The sequence below is a fragment of the Pseudonaja textilis genome, chromosome 14 (assembly GCF_049901715.1).
Source record: "Pseudonaja textilis isolate UNSWEBS1 chromosome 14, rPseTex1.2, whole genome shotgun sequence".
Lineage (NCBI taxonomy): Eukaryota > Metazoa > Chordata > Lepidosauria > Squamata > Elapidae > Pseudonaja > Pseudonaja textilis.
Genome location: NC_142003.1, coordinates 8261257 through 8289100, shown reverse-complemented (window position 1 = coordinate 8289100; position 27844 = coordinate 8261257). Strand labels below are relative to the sequence as shown.

Sequence of the window (27844 nt, the reverse complement as noted above, 5' to 3'; positions counted from 1 at the left end):
AACTCCTAGCGACCGCAGAGGTAGATTTTCTACAAGATGAACAGTGTCTAACGTGGTCCTTCAGATCTTCCAATAATGCCTAATCCCTAACTGAGTTCATCCCCCTTACTGCTGATTCTTTCCTCCCACCTTTCCCAACATTAGAGAAAAAGAAAAATCACCACTGGATCATTGAATGCAAAAATCTACCCTTTCAACAAGTTAAGAAAAAAATGACTGGTATGCAAGAACCAATTCTCCAGATATTTGGGCAGCTTAAGAAGACATTCCCAGACACTCTAGAATAGGGGTCTCCAAACTTGGCAACTTTAAGACTTATGGACTTCAATTCATAGCTGACTGGAATTATGGGAGTTGAAGTCCACAAGTCTTAAAGTTGGCACGTTTGGAGACCTCTGCTCTGGAAGAATAGGAATAGTAGTCCAAAGCAAGTCTTTACAGACAGATCCAGTTCTTTTGGGTAGGAGAAAAACGACTTCCTAGCCAATCGGAGGGAGGAACGACTTCAGGGCGGAACTGAGTTCCCCGAACGCCGGAGCGACGGGGGAAGCAGTCCAGCGACGGAAGGGGCCCGCGTTGCTCGTGTTTTTGGTGGGATCTCAATGGAGTAACTTACTATTAAGTGCAAGAAACTGGACTTAGGTCTCAGTGCTGTCTTTCAGAGTGGATTGATCCGGATTGGAGTGAGGGTGGAGGAATCTATGTAAATTTAAGGGGAGAGGGGGAACGGAGCGCGGCCTGGTCGGGCATGAAATCTGGAGTCGGGAAGCCTCTGAGTGTTTTTAATTTCAGTTTCCAATAAATGCAGATTATTAAGAGCTCGACAGGCCGGTCGGGCTATTAATAATCTGCATTTATTGGAAACTGAAATTAAAAGGCTGGTTCTCTACTTTAGGGCAACAGATGCACGATTTGAGATTAGGTTTATATTAGCAAGCCACTAATGTTTTACTTCTCCGTCCTCCTTCGGTCTGTCTTGACTTTCTACTAACTCCTCCTCTTACTACTACTACTACTATTTTATTATTATTGTTATTATTATTATTAGTTGTGATTAGGAATTCTCTTTGCAAACTCTGGTTAATTTTAAAGTGTAATACTTTCTGTTTGCATTTTTAGAGACCTGAAATAGAACTGGAAATAGAGGTATGGCATTGCCCCAGAGCAAAATGTATTTGTGTTGAGAATAAGTTCCATTATCTTGCAAAAAAAAAAAGTATGTATATGTAATTTATTGTTAATAATTAAATTTACAGACCAGTCATGTCACAGACTCTGGGCAACATATTATTAAAAACATAAATACTGTACACAAAACCATATTAAAATTAGATTTTTATATATTTATAAATAAATTTATATATGTAGATTTAAATATATTTTAGTTAATTCAAGGCTACTATTTTTTCCAGTACAACAACTCTTTGAGGTGATTTGGCCCAAAATCATCCAGCCGGGTTTTTATGCCTAAGGCAGCTTTCTGGGAGTTGAAGTCCACAAGTCTTAAACTTGCCAAGTTTGAAGATCCTTGACCTAAGGCATGACTAGAACTCAGTCTCTTGGTTTTTAGGCCAGGACCTTCTCCACCACACCAAATTGACTCTCAAAATTCTTGATATTCTAAATAATCAGAGTATCTGGGACCAGGTAGATTCCTTTGTTTCTTACTGCTTGTTTTCTGCTGTTTCAATGATTTGATGATCTCAGTAGAGCCATTCTGGAGCCTTCTGTCATTTCTTTGTTTATAATTTGGTTTGGTTTGATGCCACTTGACTCCAATGACTCTGGGCAGTTCACAATACACTAAAAATTATAAATATATACATAGTTCAGATCTTGTATGCCAATGAAGTGGGCTGTTTATGAGAAAACAAATTTTAACGAATTCTTGATCTGAATACATGAGAGTTTTAATATTTTAGACATAATATATTGCAATGTTATTACTAGCATAAAGGAAAAATAGAATGGAAAAAGCTTCAAAGAAGAGAACTTTGTAAAGCTATCCACACAATATAGAAAATGTCACTCCTACAAATGCTTATCAGTTATGTAGCATACATAGTTGGGCCTTTCGAAAAAAAGATTTCACGATAATGTTCTTGTGTCACTTTGTATTACTAGGTGAACGGGAGAGAAAGTATCTGGAGATTTTATGTGAACAATTGTAAACTTTCTTAATGGAAGAGGTAAGGTGTGTGTTTCTTATGGCAACAGATGTGGCAAACTGCTTTGTTTTGCTTAAGATTAAAGTAGTCTAAATGCTCAGAAATAGCTAACTGTCAGAGTCCTGCAATTTTAATTACTGTGTAGCACAGGAAATATTAGCAAGCACAGCCATTTTGCCACAACCAACACTACTGGGATTTAAAAGTTATTTAGGTTTTGCACACAGGCATGTGCAAACCACCTTTTAAAAAACATCGGCCCTTAATGCTTGTACATTTCCCATTGATCCAGGCTCCCAAACCAACATTTCAGGATGAATTGGAATGGTGCATCACTCAACTGGAGACTGGCCTTTTGCGTCTTAACCCAACTCCACAACAAGGTGAGTTATAAATAATAAAACCTCTTCTAGTGGAGCCATTTGAAACACTTCAGTGTTTCTGAACCTCACCATTTCTAGGATATGTGACTTCTACACCCAGAATTTTCTACCTAGCATGCTGACTGGGGAATTCTGGGAGTTGAAGTCCACACATTGAGGTTGGGAAACCCTGCTGTAGATCACAGGCACATGAAAATAATGCCAGTTTCTGGCAAAAACTAAATTGTGGTGCCATGACAATGGGGCATTGCAAATGGCTGTAAGTGCGGATTGGTTGCCAAGTGTCCAAAATTACATGACCACAAGGGAGATAGCCATTTGAACTTCAAAGTTTGGGTTGTAATTCACTCTGAGGAGGTCTGTCGTAACTTCAAACAGTTGCTAAGTGACTGGTCATAATTCAAGGACTACTTGTAATGCCAGATTTTCATGAGTAACGTTTACATTCTTTATCTCTGAGAGCAGCCGATGAAACACGCCACATCCTTAAAGTATTGCGCTCCCGTAAAGCTCCCCTTGTGAAGAAGCGGCAAATGATGCGCCATGTCTTTGGAGATTACCGTCTCAAAATGGCTGAAGAAAACGAGAGAACAGCCAAAGCTGGTGAGTGGGCAGGTCTTGCCTTTTGTGTCGGTCACTCACTCATGCTACTTCTCCCAATTCTTTCATCCATGTGTAGAGAAATTCTCAGACATTCAGGTCATGGTTGTCCCAAAGGTGCTTTTTCAGGAGACAATTGGACTTTCGTTTTCTTTTGAAGAGGTTTTGCTTCTCGTCCAAGAAGCTTCTTCAGCTCTGACTGGATGGTGGGGAATGGAGGGATTTATATTCCTTGCAGACAGCTGGTCATTTGCATCCTTTTAGAGAGCCCTTGAGGCCACTTGGAGGTTTATCTGTGTCCTCAGAGACTGTGTCTTTTGGTTCTTTCCTGCTATAGTCACCACCTGAATGGGTTTGTCATGGCTTCCGCATGCCAATGATCCTTCCCTTAAAAAAAAGACAGTGCTTTCGTTTGCTCTCCTTCCTTCTTTTTAATCTGGTGTGCTGTGAGGGCAGATAAAGTTTGCTTTGGCTTGAGGACAGATCACTCGTACAGGATATCTGCAGGTAGAAGGTGGGGTTGTCTGAAAGTTGCTCACCTTTATCCTAGATCCAAGCAACATTGTCCCTAACCAAGACCCCACGTTATAGAATGAAAAGCCCACATACCAAGACACTGTCATCCAATTTATCATGCTATTTAGAAGCCGCTAGCAGCTGTTGCCTAGTCAGCTGGAGTAGCCTCCTGTAACTTGAGGCCTTCCCCACATTATGATTTACAGCTTTCGTTTTTGCTGCCTGTGACCATGCTGGCAAGTGATGAGGAATCTTAAGCTCCACAACGGGAAATGCACCAGCTCAGACAAGATTAAGCCAAGGGGGCCAACTGCAAAAGACGAGCGTAGAACCCCATTCCTTTAATGGACATTGGAGAGCAAAGAGGGTTAATGGTAAGACTGCTGGAAAAAAAAATATGGATGGAAATTGCTTCAGCCAAAGTGAGCCCTTCGGTTTTTCTTTTGATGAAATAGCCATCCTGCACTTGCCTTAACTGACACCCAGTCCTGTCTTCTCTGAGATCCAGCCTAGCAGCTAGGGATGTGGCCAAAAGAAATGGAGGCGGTCAGCTCACGTGAACAGAACAGACAGATAAGGAACCAGAGGAGGAAAGCTTCAGGCACTGACAATCTGGAAGGACTATACTCTTTTCTGTTTCTTCTGTCGGCTGAAGCCTCGGGATGCTTGTTTTTGCTGCTGCTAAAAATCTAAATTCGATCTCCCAGTAGAGAAGGGAAATACAGGTAGATATCGTAATGGAGCTCGTTGTCATGCTAGGTACCTAAAATTCAGTCGTATGACTGTGGAGGTGGCCCAACCGTTATAAATCTAGGTCATAAAGTTCCCTTTTTGGGGTCTGTCGTAACTTTGAACGATCACTAAGCGACCAGTCGTAAATCAAGGACTACCTGTAGCCAACTCATCAATCAATTGGGAAGAGATGAAGCCATTATTAGGAGGCTGTTACAAAGGCAGCTTCTCCTCTACAGTATACATCTAAAAAGGCTTGGGGACTTTTTCAATCTCGAGCCAAATTCCACAACATTCAGTTTATGTTTCATGTATTATGTATGACATATGTTGTTTATTTGTGTAAAGATTTGGTGCTTTGGATTGAGCGTGCTTTGGTGATTTAATGGGAGTGTCCCATGTTTCTGTTTCTGACCTGTAGGTGTGACGCCCATGCAGGTAGAAATGCAACAAGGAAACAGCCTTCCTTCGGGCAGCATGATGTATAGGAAGCAGCAATCCAGCAGTCCTTCTGAAGCGTCGACTTCCTTGCTTGCATCCTCAGATAACAGCTTTCAATTTAACTTTGTCCTACCTGAAGGAGCCACAGAAGAAACGGATAGAACCACAGCAGAAGAGCATGGATTGGGTGACTCCAGGGAACAGTCTGCTGGTAACGATCTCTCTAGGATGCTGGACTTCTCCGCTGGAACACAGCAGCCTGGCTTTGCTTTCAACTTCACCATCCCAGAGGCTTCCTCACCTTCAGGGGATGCCGTAGATCCTGGCTGTGGAGCTTCAGCAGAAATAGCTCCAGAGAGCTGTTTCATCTCATCCAAGAAAGCTGTGGTGACAACAGCCTCTCCACACTCTGATAGAACTGACGCGAAGGATTGTGTAAGCAGACACAGAGAAGAACATCCTCTGCAAGAGGCACCAAGATTGGAAGCCACCCAAGTAGGTATGGGGACCACTAAGTTTTAATTGAGCCTTGGAAAGAAATATGTACTTATTGATCTTATGTAAGTTGGCAACTAATTCCAGTACTAACTCAATTATAAGTGGTGCTGGCTTCTATCTCTATAATAATAGAGTTTATTATAGATAGTCTTCATTTAACTATGGTATTTGATGCCAGAATTCCACTGCTAAGCAATACTGTACAACATCACATGACCACACTGGCTTATGACAGCAGCTGTGGCAGTCCCCATCGCTGCTGTTGGGGGAATCCTATGCAATCACAACATGTTATGGGCGCATAATCACCATTTGCTTCCCCATTGATTTTGCTTATTTGAAGCCTGCAGCAAAGATCACAAATGGTGATCACATTAACCACAGAATGTGGTGACATCGTTGTGAGCCGATTGCCAAGCGCCCACATCGTGATCATGGAGGTGCTGTGGGGGCTGCAACTATGGGGTCCTATCCTAAGAGCCGTGGTGGTGCAGTGGTTAGAATGCAGTACTGCAGGCTGTTTCTGCTGATTGCCGACTGCCTGCAGTTTGGCAGTTCAAATCTCACCAGGCTCAAGGTTGACTCAGCCTTCCATCCTTCCGGGGTAGATAAAATGAGGACCCAGATTGTTGGGGGGCAAGAGGCAGACTCTAAACTGCTTAGAGAGGGTTGTAAAGCAATATATAAATCTAAGTGCTATTGCTTTTGCTTAGTTCAGCACCGTCATAATTTGTTGAGCGAGTGGACACTCAGGACTGCCTGTAATGCATTAATTATACAAAAACTGTACATAATAAAAGATACTTATTTCCCCTGGGAAACAATTTTCAGGTAAGTGAAAGAGATGCAAAGGAATATAAATCTAATGTTATCGATTAAAAATAGCAACTGATTATTTTTTAAAAAAAAAAATCGTTGGCACACAGCTTCAACAGAGACTGCGGAAGAGAAATTGGTTGTGGCAGCTGGTGGACCATCGAAGAGAAGAAAGAAAAAGAAACTCCCACCGTCAGAAGTAGCACAGGTTGACCAAGGATGTGGAGACAACAAGCTTGGTGATCAAGGAACATCTGAACAAGCTGAGATATTACAGGCATGTAAAGACCAGGTTGAACGTGAGATAAGACAAGGAGTGAGTTAAGGACTGATAGTTTTTTTAAAATTCATTGACCAAAAATTATAGACAGTAGTAATCAATGATGCAGAACTGTTCATATTAAGCCTCTACAGTAATTTATCAATATAGATAGTCCTCAACTTACAACCACAATTGAGTTGTTGAGACATATATTTTTTTCAGTACCGTTGTAACTTTAGTCACTAAACAAACTGTTGTCAGTCGAGGACTACCTGTAGCTCAGTCAAGATGGAAAGTCAAGGTGCCACTATGGTTGCATTTCAAAGCAGCTTGAAGGACTTCAGATCTTCCAGGGTGGATGCTGTCCCTTTTTCCCTGTTTGAATGCAGTGTTTGGCATTGGCCACAACCCTCCTGTAGTTTCTTTGGTTTTAGAAGAACGGGTTGTGTGAACTCATTGTGAGTTACAAACCAAGGTTTAAGTTTTAGGTTTCCGCATGCAGTTTGAACCCAGGTAGGTTGACACAATTATTAGGGCATCCGTCGGAACCCTGACAACAATGCAGTTAAAAAACAATGGTTTAGCATGATGACTGAACCAGGTCAGTACCCCTCGCCGCTTAAACTGAAATGTATCTAGCAAATCAAGAGAGACTGGCTGGGGGAATTCTGGGAGTTGAAGTCGTCCAACATCTTAAATTTGCTACGGTTGTGATTCGCTGGCAGCCTGTGCAGACGGCAGCGGAATCGGACAGTGGGGAAAAACGGGGACCAGTCAGGATGTCTGGAGAGGATTTGGACGAGGGTCCTGCGTCTGATGCAGAGATGGGGCCAGGACCATCTGGGAGTGGGGTGCTGACTCCGGAGCCTCCAGAATCTGGCAGCAGCGAGGCAGAGGAACAAGGGGAGCCTGTTCCCAGTGCACATGTGCACAGAGCTGCTAGAAGGTGAAAGCAGCTGAAACAAAAGGGGCAACTTGGGATTAAGGCTGGGAGGTGATTGCCCCTCCCCTAAGATATAAAGGACAGGCAAAAATGACTAAACCTTTGCAGGAAGCAAAGTCGTTCAGTTCAGATTCATTCTTGAAGCTCTTTGTACTTTGGTTGGTTTTTTTCTAGTTCATTTGACACTTCTGTTATTGGCAGCACTTCACAGAAAAGAAAGGTGGGTGCTTATCTCGAGGGACTGTTTAAGATTCATTACTGGCTGGGAATGAAAATAATTCCCAACATTGCAATAAAACAAGACTTGTTTTTAAAATAAGTGTGTGCATAATTACAGTCTTGGAAGTCTTGGTCAGAACAGGTTGAGAACCACTGAGTTAGAGAACTCTTGTGAGATAACTTGGAGAAGCAAGGTGCTAGAAGTAGTTAGCTTGCAGTGTCAGGCTCAACTAATTCTCATTTTCCCTCCCCCTGAATTTTAATAGGCAGATGATCAGTTGAAGAGAGAGGTAGACTGGTGTGTGGAACAGCTGGAACTCGGCCTGAAGACTCAAAAATCCACCCCAAAACAAAGTGAGTGAGCTTGCTTGAAATCAATCGTTTGCTTATTTATTTCATTCAACTTAGGCCTCACCCCTCTCCAACTCCCAACTAACTCTGGGCAGGTCGCAATATATTAACCTAAAAAAAAAAAAATCCCAATAGAAGCCAAAACAAGATGGGGTCCGATAAACCTATGCAGATGGACACAGAAATAACAAGGACCACACCCAGCATCTCAACAAACAAGTCTTCATGATTTTATGGACCTCCTACTGGTTGGGGGGGACACATGAACTTCAAGGCTGCAATTATCAAAAGTTTGTGCTAGACAGTGATTCTCCATAACAAAGAACCTTGCAGGAATCAGCAGGTGGCAGCAGTCAGCCAACCTTGAATTATCTCAAAAAGGATCAGCAGTGTTAGGTGTGATCTGTATTTGGATGGAAAACCTCCAGACAGGCCTGAGAAAGAAGGTTGGGCAGCCATTTGTCTGACATGTTATAGAGTTTCCTGCTTGAGCAGGGGCTTGGGGATGACCCGGAGCGTGGCACAAAGGCAACACAGTCAGATAATCAGTAGGAGTCACTTTATTAGCTCCAACTTTGCCCCCCGTCTCCTGGTTACCTTCTGGGCTGGAGAAAAACTCTCCCAGGAACAGCCTTTGGCTGCAGGGAATCAAGTCCAAAACGTGGTCAACGAAAACCGTAACTATAAGTCCAATCAAGGCAAGATGAAGTAATTAGTCTGGCAGGGCAGGAGCAAGAATTCCAGATGTGAAGGCACAGCAATAACTCAACACGGTTGGGAAGACACCAGGAACACAGATAACCAAAGCCAACACAAGATAAACTCACGTTTGTTCCCAGCACGCGCTGCACTCAGCATGCATTTCTTTTAAACTCTCATCCCCAGCTGTGGCTAATGAAGGGAATCAGGGCCCTTTCCTCCCCTGTAAGCCATGCAACCCACATTGCTCTCTCCTCTGTTCCTCCCTGCATGCCCTAGAATAAAGAGCGGGTGGGCCTGGGTCTTCCTCTGAACTCCTTCTCCCTTGTTCTACCTCTTCCCTGCTCTGCCCAGCCGGAATTTGACCTTTCCTCCACAGCCAACAGAGCCACACTCCCACTCCCTGTCAGCTGTTCGTCTTCCTCCTCGGATTCAGACTCCGACAGGGGAAGGACACTAGAAGACTTCCAAGGTCCCTTCCAACTCCATTATTCTGTTATCTAGGCACCTCTTGTTCCTGGAGTCTTTCCTGTTTTTGGATTGCGGTCTTTCCCAATCGCTTACACTCATCCTTTCATTGACCTTGATTGAACAATGGAACAGTCCCGATTCATTTATTACTTTGAGGATGTCCCTTCCAGGATTTGTCAACATCCTCTCAAGGAGACTTAAAAATGCAGGGTGGATTCCAATAATATCATGACACAGAGATATCAAATGGCAATTCCAGAAGCAGACAGTGACCAAATGACAACAAACCTAACTTATTCGCTTCTGAATTTTATCTTGGGGGGAAAATAGATCTGCTGCATGTATTTATTTAGCAGGTTTTAAAAGGTATTTAATTTTCCATCACCCTAAATTTGTATTCAGGCAGTCCTCAACTTACAGCCACAATTGCGACCAGAATTTCCATTGCTAAGAAAGGCAGTGATTAACTGAGTCCCATCTGATTTTACAACCCTTTTTTTTTGCCACGGTTGTGACGCGAATCACTGCAGCTCTTAAGTGAATCACATGGAAAGAATGAATTGACAGTCACTACAAGACATCTGAAGATGTATTTTTGCTGCACGTCCTACTGAGATCATCCGTGTCCTTGACCCTTGATGCCTTTGAGGAATGGCAAATGATCGCTCCTTTGGGGTAAAGGGTAGAACAATTTTAGCTGGGTGACATGATAGCGGTCTTCCAATATTTGAGGGGCTGCCACAAAGAGGACAGGGTCAAGCTATGCTCCAAAGCACTCAAAGGCCAGACAAGGAATAATGGACAACTGCAGCTGAGTTGTTCCACAGATTAATTGTTCTCCCTGTCAGGAAATGTCTCCTTAGTTCTAAGTTGCTTCTCTCCTTGATTAGTTTCCACCCATTCTTTCTTCTCCTGCCTTCAGGTGCTTTGGAGAATAGCTTGACTCCCCCTCTTCTTTGTGGCAGCCCCTCAGATATTGGAACACTATCATGTCTCCCCTAGTCCTTCTTTTCATTAGACTAGACATACCCAGTTCCAGAATGGTGTAGGGTCCTCCTATTTGAGCAGCGGGTTGGACTAGATGACCTACAAGGTCCCTTCCAAGCCTGTTATTCTGTACTCTGTTTAATCTTTCCAGAGGAGGAAGCTGTCCGTGCCATCAAGACGTTACGCAGCAAAAAAGCAGTGTTGGCGAAGAAGCGCCAAGTGATGCGCCTGATGTTCGGCGACTACCGAGCAAAAATGGCGGAGGAAAGGCAGAAGCAGCTGAAGCTCTTGCAAGCAGGTCGGGAGAAAGGGGCTTTTTATTTTTTATCCCAGTTTTATTATTTTATAGGTAGGGAGCAGGTTGCAAGTTGGAAACGGCCTTCAAATATAAGTGATTTGTTTGTTTGCATCCCGCTTTATTATTTTTAAAAAAATAACTCAAGGCAGTGAACATATCCAACACACTTTTCCTCCATAACAACAACCCTGTGAGGTGGGCTGAGAAAGAGGAGGGGGGGACTGGTGCAAAGTTATCCAGCTGGCTTTGGTGACTAAGGCGGGCTAGAACTCACCGTCTCCTGGTGATTGGCTCAAAGTCACCCAGCCGGCTTTCATGGCTAAGGCGGGATTAGAACTCAGTCTCCTGATGATTGAACCAAAATCACCCAACCAGTGTTCATGCCTAAGGTAGGACTAGAACTCACCATCTCCTGGTGATTGACCTAAACTCACCCAGCTGCCTTTTTCATGCCTAAGGTAGGACTAGAACTCACCATCTCCTGGTGATTGACCTAAACTCACCCAGCTGGCTTTTTCATGCCTAAGGTAGGACTAGAACTCACCATCTCCTGGTGATCGACCTAAAGTCACCCAGCTGGCTTTTTCATGGCTAAGGTAGAACTAGAACTTACCATCTCCTGGTGATCGACCTAAAGTCACTTAGCTGGCTTTTTCATGCCTAAAGTAGAACTAGAACTCACTATCTCCTGGTGATCGACCTAAAGTCACCCAGCTGGCTTTTTCATGGCTAAGGTAGGACTAGAACTCACTAGTCTCCTGCTGATTAGCCCATAGTCACCTAGCTGGCCTTCATCCTTAAAGCAGGTCTAGAACTCAACTTCTCCCATTTTCTAGCCTGGTGCCTTATCCACTAGACCAAACTGTCTGGGGAAGGAACTTAACCGGATCTTGATCAATCCTATCTATGGTAATTGACTCTCTTCATGATAGAATACTCTAGTAGGGTGAACTAGGCACTCATTAGGTCTAGTTTTTAACATTATGATGTTTCCAGATGGAAAGAAAACGTTTTCCAGCTTATTCTCCATTTACAGATTCCAACTGGATGAACTAGCAAGGGGAAATGAGCGTAGTAGGGAACACCAGCCTTTCAAAACATTTGCATTGATCTTTCATCCCTGCCTTTCCCTCCACCTAAGCTTCGAAAGCAGCTCACATCACCGAGGTGAACGAAGAGATGTGGAAGAAGAGAAGCCAGGTGTTCAGAAAGTCTGCAGAAGGAGCCAGAACCTCCAAGAACCTTCAGGAACCTTCTTGCTGTCAGACCCCAGCTTGTCTCAGATCAACAGACCCTTCCTCTTTTAAATTCAGACCATCGCAAGAGGAATTCTGCTTCAACTTTTTCTAAGCAAGGCCCCAGGATGCCGATTTTGAAAAGGCTCCTTTTTGGGGGGGTGGGGTGGGGTGGGAAGAAGTCATGAGTGGGGGGGGGACATAGAATGGAAGCATGGCCTATGAAAAGGGGGGGGGGCGGAGAAATTGCCCAGTTGGCAAATTCTAAGTTGATAAAGAAAGACTAATAAAATACGGGGTTTATAAATTCAGCGCTGCAGGAGGGAATACCTGATTTGATGCATTTTTCTACGCAAATGCTTTCCTAAATGGGACAAGTGATTGAGAGATAAGGAGGGCTGCCTGACAGGGAGATGGACAGCATATAAATTTAAAAAATAAGTACATAAAACGGACAAGATGCTAGCAAATCTGCTTTCTCTTCACACACACTCTGCAAGCAGATGGGGAAAAAAATCAGGTGAGAGGCACGAAGGTGTGAAAATTATCATGGCTTATTGGATGCTCCATTCTTTAAATTCTTCCAATTCTTTCGAAAAAAAGCCAAAACATACGGTCACAAGAGGTTTGTCAGCTGACCACAGGTCATAACCAAGTTTGATCTTTCTGCCTTTAGACAAATATAATACTTTGCTCTGCCAACTTTCTATGCAGAAATAGGTTTTCCTGGCAAGGAGAGAATTGGAAATTCTCCGCTCATTCCTGTACGCTGATGCTCAAAAACGCAGCTGATCTAACTTGTCTACAATTTAGGCACTTCCGTAAAATCTGGATATCAAGAAGGATTGTCTACAGTGATTTAGGATGCTTTGTGGGAGCCTTTGAATCTTGGCCACTGCATTTATCATTTTGAAACAATGGGGTTCTTTCTTGGGATGCAGAAGATCACCGGAGGTTCCCACAACCAACACTAAGGTCAGGGAGGACAATCTGTCCTTGCAAACGGCCTCTGTGCATGACTCAAACCTCGGGAGTCTTTGTTTGATTTTCTCTCAGCAAGGGAGCATAGAAACCTCCTGGGCAGATCGAGGTATTGTTCCCACTGGATCAAAGTTCAAATAAAGAGATCCAGGCTGTGCATCTTGCTTTTTTCCTTTTCTTTTTCTAAACTTACGTCTGGAGCAGAGGTAGTTCTCAACTTGCCACCGTTTGTTTAGCAAATTCCATGTTACGATGACAGTGGGAAAAAGTGACTTGCCACCAGAACTTAACACTTATCAACTTTGCAGCATCCCCGCAATCAGGTGATCAAAATTTAGGTGCTTGATATCAGTGAGGCTTTAGTGCAAAGCTATTCTCAAATCAACAGCTCGTTGGATGAATCTAGCCATTACGATTAATATTCCATAATTCGTAACTTAGTCTGATGTGTGAACCCAACTACAATGTACAGAAAATTGGCCATTGGCTAGGCATTTGTGGCTATTTAGGAATTCTGAAAGAGAGATTATCTGCTCAATTATTTTTATCATCCTGAGGACTGAATGTCGGTTAAAGAAATAAGAACAAACCAGACTGGGTCAGCTGGCAGCCTTCAAATTTATACCTTCAGAATTTTTTTTCCTAAAAAAACTGTTGGAGGAACAAGATATTTCTGATTTTCCTTGTTTGTTTATCCCAAGAGGTCCAAAAAAGGACTTTTTTTGGTTGCCTTAGTAAGTTCATTCTCTTAAGCCATTGCTTTCAATCCTCTAGAAAGATGTCTTAATGTAGCTGGTCCGTGTATCAACTAAAAAATACTTCTTTGGTCTTTTTAGTTACCAGCAGAAAGGGACTGGGGGAAAGCAGTGCATTCCTGAAATGCTTCAGATAGTTGCTAGGCAGCTGAAGCTGTTGGCGTGCAAGATTATTACTGGAGAGCGTGATTGATGACTCTTGGCTATGGATGTGTCCCATTGGAGAATATACATCCAGGGGGTGGGGGGAAGACCAGAATCAAGGGGGAAATGAATGAAGTGTCTCAGTGTTGGCTGCACCCAGGTAACACCGACAAGGTTACTCCTAATCAATCTTAAATGTTTAGGTTAAGGTCTCCCTCACACATCCATGCTAGTCGTTCCCAGCTCTAGAAGGCGTTTATCTCCGTTACAAAGCCGAAGAGCCAGCGCTGTCCGAAGACGTCTCCGTGGTCATGTGGCTGGCATGACTAAACACCGAAGGCGCACAGAGGAAAGCAGTTCCCTTCCCACCGAAATGGTCCCTATTTTTCCACTTGCATTTTTTACCTGCTTTCGAACTGCTAGGTTGGCAGAAGCTGGGACAAGTAACGGAAGCTCACTCCATTACACGGCACTAGGGATTTGAACCACCGAACTGCCGACTTTTCTGATCGACAAGCTTACCATCTTAGCCCCTGAGCACCCTAACCCCAACCTTTAAATGTTTAGGTGGTAGGAAAAGAAACTCAGTTGTTAAGAACAGGCTATTTTAAAAGCTGTGGCTGAGCGGTCAGCAAATCAAGTGTAAAATAGAAAGCATAGGTGATAGCTTGATATCGCTTTTCCTTCTTCTAGCTCTGGCATTCTCTACAGTAACAAAAAACGTCTGACAGGAACTCAGCTATGTCCAAGTTTGGCCAGCCCTTCTCATTCACTTTTTGGCTGTTCAGATGATGAATGATGTATATGGTGATGACCCTCTTCCAGGATTGGCTAAAGACAGGGGTGGGTGCCATATTTTAATTGGCCTGTTGACTAGATTCCTATGGAATAGCTAAGTGAAAAAGAAGTGTCATAGGAGAAAGAGCTTGACTTCAATAGCCATATAAAGCAACTAACCTCTACTTCCTGACGAGCAAGTCTCCTTGGGGATAAATTCAAGAGATTTCAAGATTTGCACTTTCTAATTACTGGTGGTTCTTACAATTCAAAAGGTTGAGTCTTCTATTCTGGCAAATCTTTTTTTAAAAGTAGCTTTAGCTTATAGGTTTAGGTCTGCAGTTTTTTTTAAAAAAGAACATTTTTTGGATAAGTGTCCTTGGTTCATTGATTTACAAGTCTTAGGAACTAAATTAAAACATCCTGGATCTGATCACAATTACTGGAATTTAATATCTTGGATTTTGAAAAAAAAACAAGACTATTTATATAGGACTTGCCTCTTTGACATAGCAAAGGAGCATTGGATAATTGTGAAAACTATTCCTGAACTTGATTGATACTTTTGGCTGGGAGTCTGATTTCCGCTGGTCTGAAGAATCATCTAGTGCTCACCAGCCACCAGGGAAGCAGCAACAGCAAATGGACATTATGAGAACATGAAATGAGATTTTTTTAAAAAACTTAAATTAACAATACATCTAAGAAAAAGGGGGCCTTTCTGTAACTTGCAGACGATTAAGCCTTAGTTGTGTTGGCTGGAGAAGAACATCGTAGAACATCTAAGGTGGATGAAAGTTCTTTAAGCAAGGAAGTTCTAACTTCAATTTTCCAAAATATCCGGTGGAACAGATTTATTTGTGCTCTTAATTGGAGTATTGTAAGGTTTTTTTTTCCTCCTAAAGAATCGTGAAAACTTGCTGGACACTTTACCAATTCTGCGATTTATTGCAGCAATATTGAAAGTTCTGGCTGAAGTTGGGTTCCTGAATCTGCTAGAATGGACGAGTTCTGGGTTGCCTACCTGTGCATGGCTTTGTTTGTCTTAGTCCTTATTTTGATGAAGCAGAAGCCAGATGATGAGATCAAGAAGAAGCCAGAGGATGAGAAACCCTCAACCTCCTATAGTCAGTTTGCCAGCCGTGCCGGAAAAGCCCTGGAACACACGGAAGAAGAGCTGGAGGCCTCCATGCAGAAGCTAACTGGCCTTTTGTTTGGCACAGATAGCCATAAGCAACATCACTCTGATCACAGCGTCCACCAGAGAGAATCTGCAGGAAAAGGACATCAGGTGAGCTACAATAAAATTCAGACATAACAGGGGCTGGACTTCAGTTTTGTGGGAATCTCTTGAAGTCCTCAACCTACAAGGTGTAACTCACAAGGTCATTGAGACTGGGTGATATCTTCTCCAGTCTACATGTCCATCTGGATTGGGTCACATCTTGCATTTTTGTTCCTTTATTCAACCGCTTTTGAATTTTCATGGGTTGAAGGGCATCGTTTTCCCAGAATTGTCATCCATAATTGTCTCTGAGACAATTGTAAGCTGGTGATATTAGTGCAGAGGTTTCCAAACTTAGCAACTTTAAGACTTGTGGACTTCAACTCCCAGCATAGCTGGCTGGAGAATTCTGGGAGTTGAAGTCCACAAGTCTTAAAATTGCCAAGTTTGGGGACCCTTGTATTCGTGTCTTCTACTGACCTCTTTTCCAAATGCCTGAAATTTTTCCCAAGAACCAGAGTCTCTTCTCCAGAGATTCCCCATTTCCCATAAAGTGTCCAAAATAGTTAAGATTTAGCTTCAATACTTGGGTTTTTTTTTTTTTTTTGGTGCAAGCAATTTGGTTTTTATTATTTGTTCTTTTGGCAGTGGAGGTATTCTCAACAATTTTCTCCAAAATCACAATTCCAAAGCATCCGGGTGGTTTCATTCATGTTCTCTGATTGCTTAGCTTTCAGTACTTTATGTTACCAAAAAGAAAAAAAAAACTATGGTCCTGACAAGATGTATCTAGGCAAATTTTGGGTTGAGTTTAATTGTGGTTCAGCAGATGGTAGAAAACCTAGACACTTGCTTTGCTGGTTATATAAAGACTTCTCATCCTTAAGTCCTCGTATAGGCTTTTTGGAAACAGAATGTAACAGAGTTGGAAGGGACCTTGGAGGTCTTCTAGTCCAACCCCCAGCTCAGTCAGGAAACCCTATATCGTTTCAGACAAATGGTTGTCCAATCTCTTCTTAAAAACTTCCGGTGTTGGAGCATTTACAACTTCCGGAGGCAAGTAGTTCTCACTGTTAGGAAATGTCTCCTTAGTTCTAAGTTGCTTCTCTCCTTGATGAGTTTCCACCCGTTGCTTCTTGTCCTGCCTTCAGGTGCTTTGGAGAATAGCTTGGCTCCCTCTTCTTTGGGGCAGCCCCTTTTTGTTTGGGCATAGCATGTTAAATGGTTACAGAATGGCATGTTGCTAACCTGGGTTGTGTATTTGCTCATCAGATTTAATGGCTTAGCAGGTTGTGTGAACCTAACCAGCAAACCATGATTAGAGATAAATTGCCTCTTAGCACAACTTATAAACTCTGTCTATAACTGGCCTGCATTTCTGCAAGAAGATTCATGAAAACAACTGCATCTCACAACCCATCCATATATATATTTAACAAGACAGAAGGTCAAGGTTGCATGTAGAAAAAGTTATTCCTACTATTTAATTAACTAACCATTTAATTATTTGCAAATCTACTGGCTGATCTAGTACAAATCCTGTTGTGTCATCTGCCTGTCTTGGGGAACAAATCCCGAAGGGACTATTTGAAGTTCAGCCCAACATTAATGGCCTTAAAGCCATGTTCTCCTAAAATGGACATCCAGATTATAGGGCTGGCCATGGAATATTTAGCACACTCTTCATATCGGTTTCAGTGTGACCCATTAATGTACCTTCTGGTCTCTCCTGGCACCAGAAGGAAGGCCACTAAATCACTGGACAGACTCATCCCTGCTTAGGTCTTGTTAAAGGCTCTGTGTGACCTGCAGAGCAGAAACCAAACAAAATACATTCTTAGGCTCAACTCTGGTTTGTAAATTGTGGTTTATGGCTTGGTGTGTTCCATGAATCCACATGAGGTGGCTTATTCCACAACACATAGTTAAACTTGCCAGATCTTAGCACGAAGGTATCTTAACTCCCCTTTCAGTATGGAATCAGGTTTTTTTCCCCCATGATGGCAATCTCCAGAATCAGCAAACTGTAAGGGGATAAGCTTTTTTTCCCATATTAATGGGCTTGTGTTTCTTTATTTATTATGAAAAACCTGCTCCTCTAACCTGATTTATGAACAGAACACAAAAGAATAATAGAGTTTGAAGGGACTTTGGAAGTCTTCTAAGCCAGGGGTCGCCAACCTTTTGGACCTCAGGAACCACCAAACTCATAATTTTAAATACCGCGGACCATTAATATGAATTTTGACTGACGGTGGCTTGCTGACGTTTTCCCAGGGTCTCTGCAGAAAGCAACAGAGACCCTGGGAAAATCCCCCCAAAAACCTGAAGGAAAATTCCCCACCCCGTTTTCCTACCGATAGATCGTTCTTTATTTGGGATCACAAGATTCCATCTCCAGCTCCATTCTCAGGGGGAGAGAGAGAGACTTTTGGCTTCGTGCAAGGAAAGCAGCAGAAGCAGCAGAAGTCTTTCTTTCTCTCTTTCTCAGTGCAGCCTCTTGGAGCAGGATGCCTTGCGGGGTCCCAAAGACTCATTTCTGGTGGACTTTGGGGGAAAGAAAGAAAGACTTTGGCTGCTTTCTGTGTGTGCAGCCAAAAGCAGAAAGAGAAAGAGGTGGAAAAAGCAGCCCACTAGCTAGACCAGGCGCATGGCGTGAGGGGGGCAAGTCCTTTCCCCCTCCCCTCACTACCTCATGTTGTTTGCAATGCAAGCGATGCAAGCCTTGTGCTCCCGCGGGCCATGTGGGCGGCACAGCCTTGTGTTCCCGCGGAGCCTGATTAATTGCTTTGGGGGCGACATTTCTCTGTGGACACCACAATTTTCTCAGTGGTTCCTGGCACACTGGTTAGCGACCACTTTTCTAGTCCAACCTGCTACTCAGTCAGGACAACCTATACCATTTCAGGCAAATGGCTGTCCACTCTCTTCTTTAAAAACCTCCAGTGCATTTAGGTATCAAATCAAGGTCATGGGTGCATTTTAGAGTTCAACCATAGAACAGACAGGCTTCTCTTAAGCCGGATTATTATTTTTTTAATGAAAAAAAAATCATGTTTCTAGGGTTTAATAAAAATGAACTTAAAGCACACATCCCAAGATGCTATTACTGAATGCTTGCACTATAAAAATTGTTCCTGTTTTGGTCTCCTGTAAAGACTTGTGCTGTTTCACTATCGATAATCGATAGCGAAGGCATATTTACAGTAGGGTAGAGTTCCTTCTTTAACCCTCTGAAGATTTTCTCTCTCCTTTACCCAAGTTAGGACCTGGCTTGTCAGATGACACCTTTTTGAAGGAAGTAGTAATGCTTGCAGAAACGGTGCCGCATCAAGTTAATAATTCCTTCTGCTTGCAGTATTCCGGCTCTGAATGTCTCTATTGGTTCATCCAAAAACTACCTGTTGCTAGGGCTCCGGCATCCACCCCCATTTAAATTATGAGTCTCTAGCCGACTCTGAGACACATCATTCATTTCACCCTTGACCCTGGTCTTCCCCCGCCCCCTGGATGTATATTCTCCAGTGGGACACATCCATAGCCAAGAGTCATCAATCATGGCCTCCAGTAATAATCTTGCATGCCAGAAGCTTCGGTTGCCTAGAACTTATCTATGAAGCATTTAAGGAATGCGCTACTTCCCCCCATCCCTTTTTGCTGGCAACTCTAAAAAACCAGAGAAATATTTTTTGAGTTCTGTATCTATGTGAACAGTATATACCGGGTATCAGCAACCCGCGGCTTTGGAGCCGCATGCAGCTCTTTGGGCTCTCCGCTGTGGCTCCCTGTTGGGTGAGCCCACCATACTGGCTGGCCCAGCCTCTCGGCCTCCTGTCCCAGTCACTCCTCGCCTGGCCTGAGAAGATAAAACACAAAAAAACAGAAATGAGAGAGAGGGAGGGAGAGAGAGAGAGAGACCCGTTTCCCACAGAAAACACCGTGAGCCACAAAACCTGGGTCGGTGTGGCGGTGCGTGTGTCATGTGACTGGGTGGGAGTGATGTTGAGTTGGCCATGCCCACTCAGGTTTTGAGGCTCCCGGTGATTTCTTTTCTGTGGGGAATGGGTCCAAATGGCTCTTTGAGTGTTTTAAGGTTGCAGACCCCACTTTTCCCGTGGGGTAGTTACCATTCTGACTGCTTTGGTTTGTTCTCCGGAAAAGATCTCTCGGTTTCTCAATTTCCCTAGAAACTTCACGATAGGGAGATGGGAGAGCATAAATGAAGAAGTGGATCTAGCAGGAGGCAATTCATTTGCTAGCATTAAATTTCATTTAACCTTCCGCGAGAATCTTGGGCTGCCCTCTTGCAGGCAGATCTGATATTCAACCAGCATACCAGCCATGCCTTTAAAAGACACAACCCAGAGCAAGTCAAACTGGAGTCACTCTAATGTATTTAGCACCAGAGAGGCTTTTAGGAAACAAAAATGCTTACCCCCTTTTTTAAATTGCATTTTCCTCTCCTTTTAACAACTTCAATAGGGAGGGTGATGAAAATATAATTAAAAAAAAGTACTAGATTGTGCGGAGATGGACAGATTGACACTAAAAATAAAAGATAAGGAAGAAACAGAATACTTTTCAACGTGGGATCTTGTTTTATCAGTGGTTAGATAAAAGAGGTAGAAAATAGAGGGAAAAAGATGTGTAAGTAAATGATGAAAGATTATTATTATAAACAAGTAAATGTTACTACTACTATTATAACTATGATACCATTTTGTTGTATAAGCAAATGGATCCAGGCAATACACTGTACATTAAGCACTTATGTATATTTAAGGGAAAAATATATATAAATAAATTTTTTTTAAAAAACTTCAGCAGGGAGGGTGAAGTCTGAACAGGTTCAGTTCAGATTTCACCTAAAGCCAGGATTGGGGGCGGGGGGGAATCTAGCCATCTCGAAAGAAATAAACCCATTTTCCCCAAACGTGATGCCCTGCAGAAATATGGTACTCTGATGAACATTTCAGTTGCTATTTGTGTTGGTTGAAAGTTCATCCTGTTAGAACAGGCTCTTTCACTCCCTCTCTCTCTCTCTTTCCCCTTTCTCTCTCTCTCTCGTTCTCTCTTTCTTTCCTTTTCTCTCTCTCTCTCTTTCCCTTTCTCTCTTTCCTTCTCTCTCTCTCTGTCTCTGTTTTTCTCTCTCTCTTTCTCTCCCTCCCTCTTTCCCTCCCTCCCCCTCTCTCTGCCTCTGCCTGTTTCTCTCTCTATCTCTTTCCCTCCCTCCCTCCCTCTCTTTCCCTCTCTGTTTTTTCTCTCTCTTTCCCTCCCTCTCTCTGCCTCTATTTCTCTCTCTCTTTCCCTCCCTCTCTCTCTCTTTCCCTCTCTCTGTTTTTTTTCTCTCTCTTTTCCCTCCCTCTCTCTCTCTGCCTCTGTCTGTTTCTCTCTCCCTCTCTTTCCCTCTCTCTGTTTTTCTCTCTCTCTCTTTCCCTCCCTCCCTCTCTTCCCCCCTCTCTCTAATCTAGAACAGCCTAGGTTAAGGACATCAGGACAAAAAGTCTCAGTGGAAGCTTGTTAAAGAGACACCCAGCCTAGAAGTAAGGATAAACTTTCAGACAATAAGAACAATTAATCAATGGCATAGCTGGGCTCTTGGAATTGTGGCTGCTCCATCACTGGAGGCTTTCAAAAATAGACTGACAGCCATTTGACTGGAATGGCTTAAGGGTCCTGCTTGAGCAGGGGGCTGGACTAGAAGACCTCCAAGGCCCCTTCCAGCTCTATGATCCTATATTCTAAAGCCTCCAATTCACGTGTGTCTTTCTTCTCCCTTTCTCACCTTCTCTTTTTTTAAACAAACAGGAGAAAGCTCACCATACAGCTCAGCAGAATATCCTGGATGAGATTGGTGAGTTCTTGTTGGCAACCCAAATTTCATGGGTGGTCAAAGAATCATCGAGTCCATTTGCATGTCTAGAAAATGTATCATTTGCTCAGCTTGGCTCCCTCCTAATTTTGGACTATAATACCATTCTCCATTGACATTTGTGGCTAGGAAGATGGGACTCAGAATCCAAGACAAAGCAAGAGGCCACTGGAATTGGGAAAAGAGTGATGCTTGCGCTGTTTTTCCCGGTTTTCCAGATGGGTGGGATTTTATCTGCATAACCAGTGGTGGATTGTGTTATGGGGAAGCCATCGCATCCGAAAACTGCATCTGGTTGAGAAAAAAATATGTATTTATGTATTAAACAAATCTCCGATCCTGGATTTTCAGGAGTGGGTTATTGAAATAAGGTGTGTTTGTGAGGCTCAGCAAATCTTTAAACACACTTGAGCTACCTTCTTATTATGGTTTACTGGATTGCAACAATTCTCCCTATAAATGATTACAGGATTAACAGAATTTAAATCTAATGCTGATCTGGTGTAAATAAGCAGTGATATTTTGGGCCATCCTTAATCTCAAGGCCATTCTCAACAATGACCTCAGTTCATCACCCCCTGAATTAATCAATTTTGAGGAGGATGTTAGCCAGCAGCAGTGTTCCACAATCATTAATTTTTCATTCTGGTTGAACTTTGCCTGCCACTTCCTGGTTTTTCTTCCCGTGAAAAAAAAAAGACCAATTGTTTTTTTTAAAAAAAAAACTGTGTAAAATTTCCCACCATTGTTTTGGATAGGAATTGTGACTGTGCCTCATAATAGAAGGAATGCAGTATTTATTGGAGTAACATAATAGAAAGACCTGGGAAAGCGGTTTGTAAAGTCTTTCTATTATGTTATTCTAATAAATAATGAACAGACTATAGAGAACGTTATTCCAATAAATGTGAACGGACTATAATAAAAAAATTAGACTAGAATAACATGGAGTAGTCTAGTAAACTGGGAATATGGAAATATACCAAGGAAAGCATCTCTTAATCAGTTAATCCATTTTCACTGAGCACTGATAACATCTTATGGAAACCTTCTCCCTTCCATCTTCTGCCCATCTGGGTTCGTATATCTTTGGATGATGGTGGAATTATAATAGGGGGTCACTGAACCAGTGATCTGAGGATTAAAGCTATATTTATTGTATTTGTTGATAGATGTTTATCCCTCTGTATTACTTCATAAGTAACTCAAGACATTGAACATGCCCAATACCCCTTATCCCTCCCATTTTCCCCACAACAACAACCCTGTGACATGAGTTGGGCTGAGGGAGGGGGATGGACCTGAAGCCATCCAGTAAGGAAGGACTAGAACTCACCGTCTCCTGGTGATTGGCCCAAAGACACCCAGCTGGCTTTCATTGCTAAGTCAGAACTAGAATTCACCATCTCCTGGTGATTGGCTCAAAGTCACCCAGCCAGCTTTCATGCCTAAGGTCGGACTAGAACTCACCGTCACCTGGTGATTGGTCCAAAGTTGCCCAGCTGGCTTTCGTGCCTAAGGCAGAACTAGAACTCACTGCCTCCTGGTTGCTAGCCTGGTGCCTTAACCACAACCCCAAACTATTTAAATATTTCAAATATTTTTGAAATACATGCATGTGAGCTGGTATGTAAAACAAATATCCAATACCTTGCAAGCATCTTTCTTCTTTCCTGAGCAGCTTAGCACTTAGGGATGTAGCGTGTTAAACCTGTGGATCTTGTGTTCTTGAGATGGCCGAGTGTGAATCTCAGTGAATCTCTTTGATCTTGGTTTCTTTTTTCTCCATTGGCCTGCAGAGCAAGCCGTGCAGGAGACTGCTGACACTGAAGTGTATGTGAGGAGACGACCACACCCACCAGTTTCCAAGCGGCATCACGAGGAAAGTCAGTGGTAAGGAAAATTGGGAGCAGAAGAATCGCAGGAAGGATCCTGGTTTATTAGCGCGAACATCCACCTGCCTGTTTGTTTGTTTGTCAAACATGTGCAAATTAACAAGTATAAGTATGAGCATAAACAAGAACAAAGGGAGTAAATACAGATAAATGAGGACAGTAGGACAAGGACGGTAGGCACACTGGTGCACTTATGCACGCCCCCTTTAAGGACTTCTTAGGTATGGGGTGAGGTCCACGGTGGACAGTTTGAGGTTGAAGCTGTGAGGGTTTGAAGCTGCAACAATGGAGTCAGGTAGAGCATTCCAGGTGTTGACCACGCTGTTGCTGAAGTTGTATTTTCTGCAATCGAGTTGGGAGCGGTTTACCTTGAGTTTGTATCAATCGTTTGCCCGTGTATTATTGTGATTGAGGCTGAAGAAGTCATTGACAGGCAAGATGTTATAGCAGACAATTTTGTGAACTATGCTTAGGTCGTACTACAGGCAGCGCAGTTCCAGATTGTCCAGGCCCCAAATTTCAAGCCAGGAGGCAGAGAGAATGTGGAGGAGTGGAGTACGTTAACTTAGCTTGGAGCATTGCACGATAATTACTCCAGGTTTTCTCAATCTCGGCAACTAAAGATGGGTGGACTTCAACTCCCACCATTCCCCCCCGTCGGCATCTGTGGAGTCGTCACATCGCTGGAGGTTTCTAAGGAAAGATTGGATACCCATCAGACAGTTGGATTGGAAGACCTTCAAACTCCCTTCCAACTTTGTCATTCTGTATTCTGGGGATTCCCAGAATTCCCCTAGTTAACTTGTGTGGTGTCATCACGTCACTAGACGTTTTTAAGAAGAGATTGGAACAGCCTAATTTAATCCAGCATCCAGTAAGAATGTCTTCTTTTGTTTCCCTTCCTATTTTTTTTTCTTTTTCTCTTGCAGATTTGGGAACACTGGCAAATTCTAGTCTTAGAGTGACTGGTGAGTAGAGTAGGTTTTTCTACCTTTTGCGTGATGCTCTCTGATATCAAATAAAGAATGATCAATTGGTAGGGAAACAGGGTGGGGAATTTTCCTGCAGACTTTTTTTGGGATTTTTCCCAGGATCTCTAGTCCGCAGGATTTAAAATTAGGGGTTTGGTGATCCTTGAGGTCCAGAAGGTTGGCGCCCCCTGCAGTAGAATAAGGCATTAACATCAAACCTCAACTTTATTAGTTACTCAATTTTTATGTGCAAAACTCCCAAAACAGCAATTTTCTCAAAGGTATTTTCCATTATATTTTTCCGTGCTTCCCCCCCCTCCCCTGTAACTTCCCTTCCTACAGGTAGTCCTCGAGTTACAACTGTTTGTTTAGCAACTGTACGAAGTTACAACAGCATAGGAAAAAGTAATTTACAACTATTCCTGCGCTTATGACCATTGCAGCATCCTCATGGTAGCATGATCAGAATTCAGCTCCTCGATAAACACAATGCTTGACAACCAGCCCTGGTAGTCCTCATCTTACAACTATTCATTTAGTGACTGTTCTAAGTTAGAACAACAGTGGAAAAAAGTACGTTAAGTGAATCTGGCTTCCCCATGAATTTTGCTTGTCAGGTGGTCGCAAAAGGGGATCATGTGATTCCAGGGCAAAGCAACCGTCATAACTATGAACCAAGTGTCTGAATTTTGATCTTAGCAGCCTGGGGAATGTTGCAATGGCCGTAAGTGTGAAAAACGGTCATAAGTCCCTTTTTCCCCTGGTGTTATAACTTTGAACGGCCACTAAATGAGCTGTTGTAAGTCAAGAACTCCCAGTACACCAAAAGAAAAATAAATGCAAGGATAAAAAGGATAACATCTGGCCAAGACAGCATTTGAACCTAGCAGATTTTCTGTGTCGGGGCCCCGTTAATATTCCTTCGGTTGTTTCTTCTTTTTAAGAAATGTGAGGCATGTGATCTAAATTGGTAATTAATGTAGAAATCTCTGGAGTCGTTAGCATTTCACAAGGTCTGCAGATTTTGCAAGATTCCACCGCGGTTGCCTCAGAAAAGAAACGGTGCAATTTCATATGATTTGGTTTAAATTGCAAGATCATGATGGTTTGGCACACCCAGGCCATCTGATGGTCACTTTGCATTTGGCCTTTCCTCTTGACTTTGTCCTCTGTGTGGTCATTCCTTCTCAATATATCTGTGCTGTCCAGACAGTATATAGGTAATTGGGAATTGATAGTTAAGTTAAAATTGGGAGCTGTCCCCTTAAGGGAACGTGACATGCTGTGGCCAATTTTTATGACCTTTTTGGGGGTGGGGATAGTTGTTAAGTAAACCACTGCAATTAAGTGAATCTGGCTTCCACTATGGAGTTTTCTTGTGAGAAGCTGGCTGGGAAGGCCACAAATTCTTGGATTCTGGATGCTGCAGCTGTCAAGCACTCAGATTTCTATCACGAGGCCACGGGGGGCCACAACAGTTGTAAGGGTGAGGACTGCAAGCCACTTTTTTCAGTGCCATTGTAACTTTGCTCCAAGTGGTTGAAAGTTGTGGATGACCAGTACTTTAAAAAAAAGAGAGAAAGAGATAAAAATGATGTGCAGAGAAAAGCAACAAAGATGATCAGGGGACTGGAGGCTGAAACGTACTGTATGAAGAATGGTTTCAGGAATTGAGTATATCTAGTCTTAACAAAGAGAAGGATTAGGGGAGACATGATAGCAGTCTTCCAATATCTGAGGGGCTGCCCCAAAGAAGAGGGAGTCAAGCTATTCTCCAAGCCCCTGAGGGCAGGACAAGAAGCAATGGGTGGAAACTAATCAAGAAGAGAAGCAACCTAGAACTATGGAGAAACTTCACGACAGTTAGAACCAGTAGAATGCAGATGACACTAAGCTGGCAGGAATAGCTAACACCCAAGAAGATAGGCTCAAGATCCAGATGGATCTTGACAGACTAGAACACTGGGCCATATCTAACAAAATGAAATTCAGTGTAGAGAAAAGTAAAGTCCTACACTTAGGCAAGAAAAACCAAGTGGACACATACAGATTGGGTGAAACCAGGCTCAATAGCAGTAACTGTGGAGTCTTAGTGGACAACCAGCTAAATATGAGCCAGCAGTGTGCTGGAGCAGCCAAAACAGCTAATGCAATCCTAAATTGCATTAACAGAGGGATACAATTAAGATCAAGTGAGGTACTAATACCTCACTATAAAGCTTTATAAAGCTTTATAGTGCTTTATAAAGCTTTAGTAAGACCACACCTAGAGTACCGCATCCAGATTTGGTCACCACATTATAAAAAAGGTGTTGAGACTCTGGAAAGAGTGCAGAGAAGAGCAACCAGGATGATTAGGGGACTGGAGGCTAAAACATACGATGAACGGTTGCAGGAACTGGGCTTGGCTCGTCTAGTAAATAGAAGGACCAGGACAGACATGATAGCAGTCTTCCAATACTTGAGGGGCTGCCACAGAAAGGAGCAAGGGGTCAAGCTATTTTCCAAAGCACCCGAAGGCCAGACAAAGAATAACGGATAGAAACTGAACAAGGAGAAATTCAGCCTGGAAATAAGGAGAAACTTTCTGACAGTGAGAACAATCAACCCATGGAACAGCTGGACCTTGGAAGTTGTGGGAATGTCATCACTTGAGACTTTCAAGAGGAAATTGGACTGCCATTTGTCAGAAATGGTGTAGAGTCTCCCACTTGGGCAGGGGGTTAGACTAGATGACCTACAAGGTCCCTCCCAACTCTGATTATCTGTTATCTGGAATGATTTGCCTCCAGAAGTTGTGAACACTTCCAACTCTGGAAGTTTTTAAGAAGAGGACAACCATTTGCCTTAAGCGGTATAGAGTTTCTTGCTTGAGCAGGGGGGTTAGACTAGATGACCTACAAGGTCCCTTCCAACTCTTGTTATTCTGTTAAATCCCCAGCGGCCATGCTCACAAGCCTGATGTGTTGTCATCACTTCCCATTCATTCAATCTCCAAAGATTATTCTGCTTTTTCCTCTCCTAGCTGGAACAGCAGACTTTGACGCCTACTTCCTTAAAAAAAACAAAACACTTCCTCTCTTCTTCTTTTTTTCTAAAGGGAGAATTTTTCTGCCTTCCCCTTTTCACCCCCTTGCAGAAAGTATTTTTGAGACAACGGTTCAGCTTTGCATGAGCGTTTTTCTAAGTTGGTGAAACTTCAATGCGTTACTCCCTCTTCTGTTTCCACAGCTGCAGACTGAATGCCTGGGTCCCCCAAGGGTGTCTCCTGCATCTTGGGGTGCTTCCCTCACCCCCCAAGAGAAATCCCCACTTCTGCATCCCTCTGGCTCTCACAAGGTTTTTGGAAAAAGATCGGAATGGGGAGAATGTGATGGTGGCAGCGATCGTTGGAAGACGTACACCCAATTGCACCCAGTGGGGGCTTTGGGGTGTCGCTTTCCCCGTTCATCCTCCCCTCCCCCCCACTTCTTTGAAGCTTCTGTGCCAGGTTTCTGCCAAGAGCTCGGCTGGTCTTCCTGCTCTCTCCCTCCCAAGCAGCTCCTTGAAAATCCGTTTAGCAGCACTTCCTTCCTGCCCTGATTAAAAGTTCTACGCCAAGCAAA

General features: G+C 43.1%; 2 protein-coding genes across 19 annotated transcripts; both read left to right on the top strand.

Annotated features, from left to right (window-relative positions):
* Positions 1-551: 551 nt before the first annotated feature.
* On the top strand, positions 552-12757 carry C14H8orf33 (chromosome 14 C8orf33 homolog). 18 transcript variants are annotated; one of them, XM_087912440.1, is made up of 11 exons: positions 552-591; positions 1120-1146; positions 1413-1647; positions 2125-2189; positions 2461-2551; positions 3017-3154; positions 4821-5339; positions 6265-6435; positions 7849-7932; positions 10238-10384; positions 11526-12757. In XM_087912440.1, exons 4-11 carry the CDS (start codon positions 2181-2183, stop codon positions 11732-11734), a joined length of 1368 nt encoding a protein of 455 aa, XP_087768566.1. In that variant the 5' UTR covers positions 552-591; positions 1120-1146; positions 1413-1647; positions 2125-2180; the 3' UTR covers positions 11735-12757. The 18 variants fall into 18 exon arrangements, with proteins under 18 accessions (XP_087768566.1, XP_087768550.1, XP_087768565.1 ...); XM_087912424.1 differs by having other exon boundaries at positions 552-703; positions 6265-6470; positions 7845-7932; XM_087912439.1 differs by lacking the exon at positions 1120-1146.
* LOC148124683 (uncharacterized) lies at positions 12752-27844 on the top strand. Its single transcript, XM_087912442.1, has 5 exons — positions 12752-15567; positions 21310-21355; positions 23173-23266; positions 24198-24236; positions 27471-27844. Coding segments are annotated over exons 1-4 (432 nt in total). The 5' UTR covers positions 12752-15276; the 3' UTR covers positions 24199-24236; positions 27471-27844.

What these genes read in the sequence shown, in the direction of transcription:
- C14H8orf33 (XM_087912426.1), top strand. An exon ending in ATTGGAAGCCACCCAAGTAG is followed by an intron (nt 5,340 to 6,264) that starts GTATGGGGACCA and finishes GTTGGCACACAG; the next exon opens with CTTCAACAGAGACTGCGGAA. An exon ending in AACGTGAGATAAGACAAGGA is followed by an intron (nt 6,471 to 7,844) that starts GTGAGTTAAGGA and finishes GAATTTTAATAG; the next exon opens with GCAGATGATCAGTTGAAGAG.
- LOC148124683 (XM_087912442.1), top strand. Translation starts at nt 15,277, where the DNA reads ATGGACGAGTTCTGGGTTGCCTACCTGTGCATGGCTTTGTTTGTCTTA. An exon ending in CTGCAGGAAAAGGACATCAG is followed by an intron (nt 15,568 to 21,309) that starts GTGAGCTACAAT and finishes TTAAACAAACAG; the next exon opens with GAGAAAGCTCACCATACAGC. An exon ending in GAATATCCTGGATGAGATTG is followed by an intron (nt 21,356 to 23,172) that starts GTGAGTTCTTGT and finishes ATTGGCCTGCAG; the next exon opens with AGCAAGCCGTGCAGGAGACT.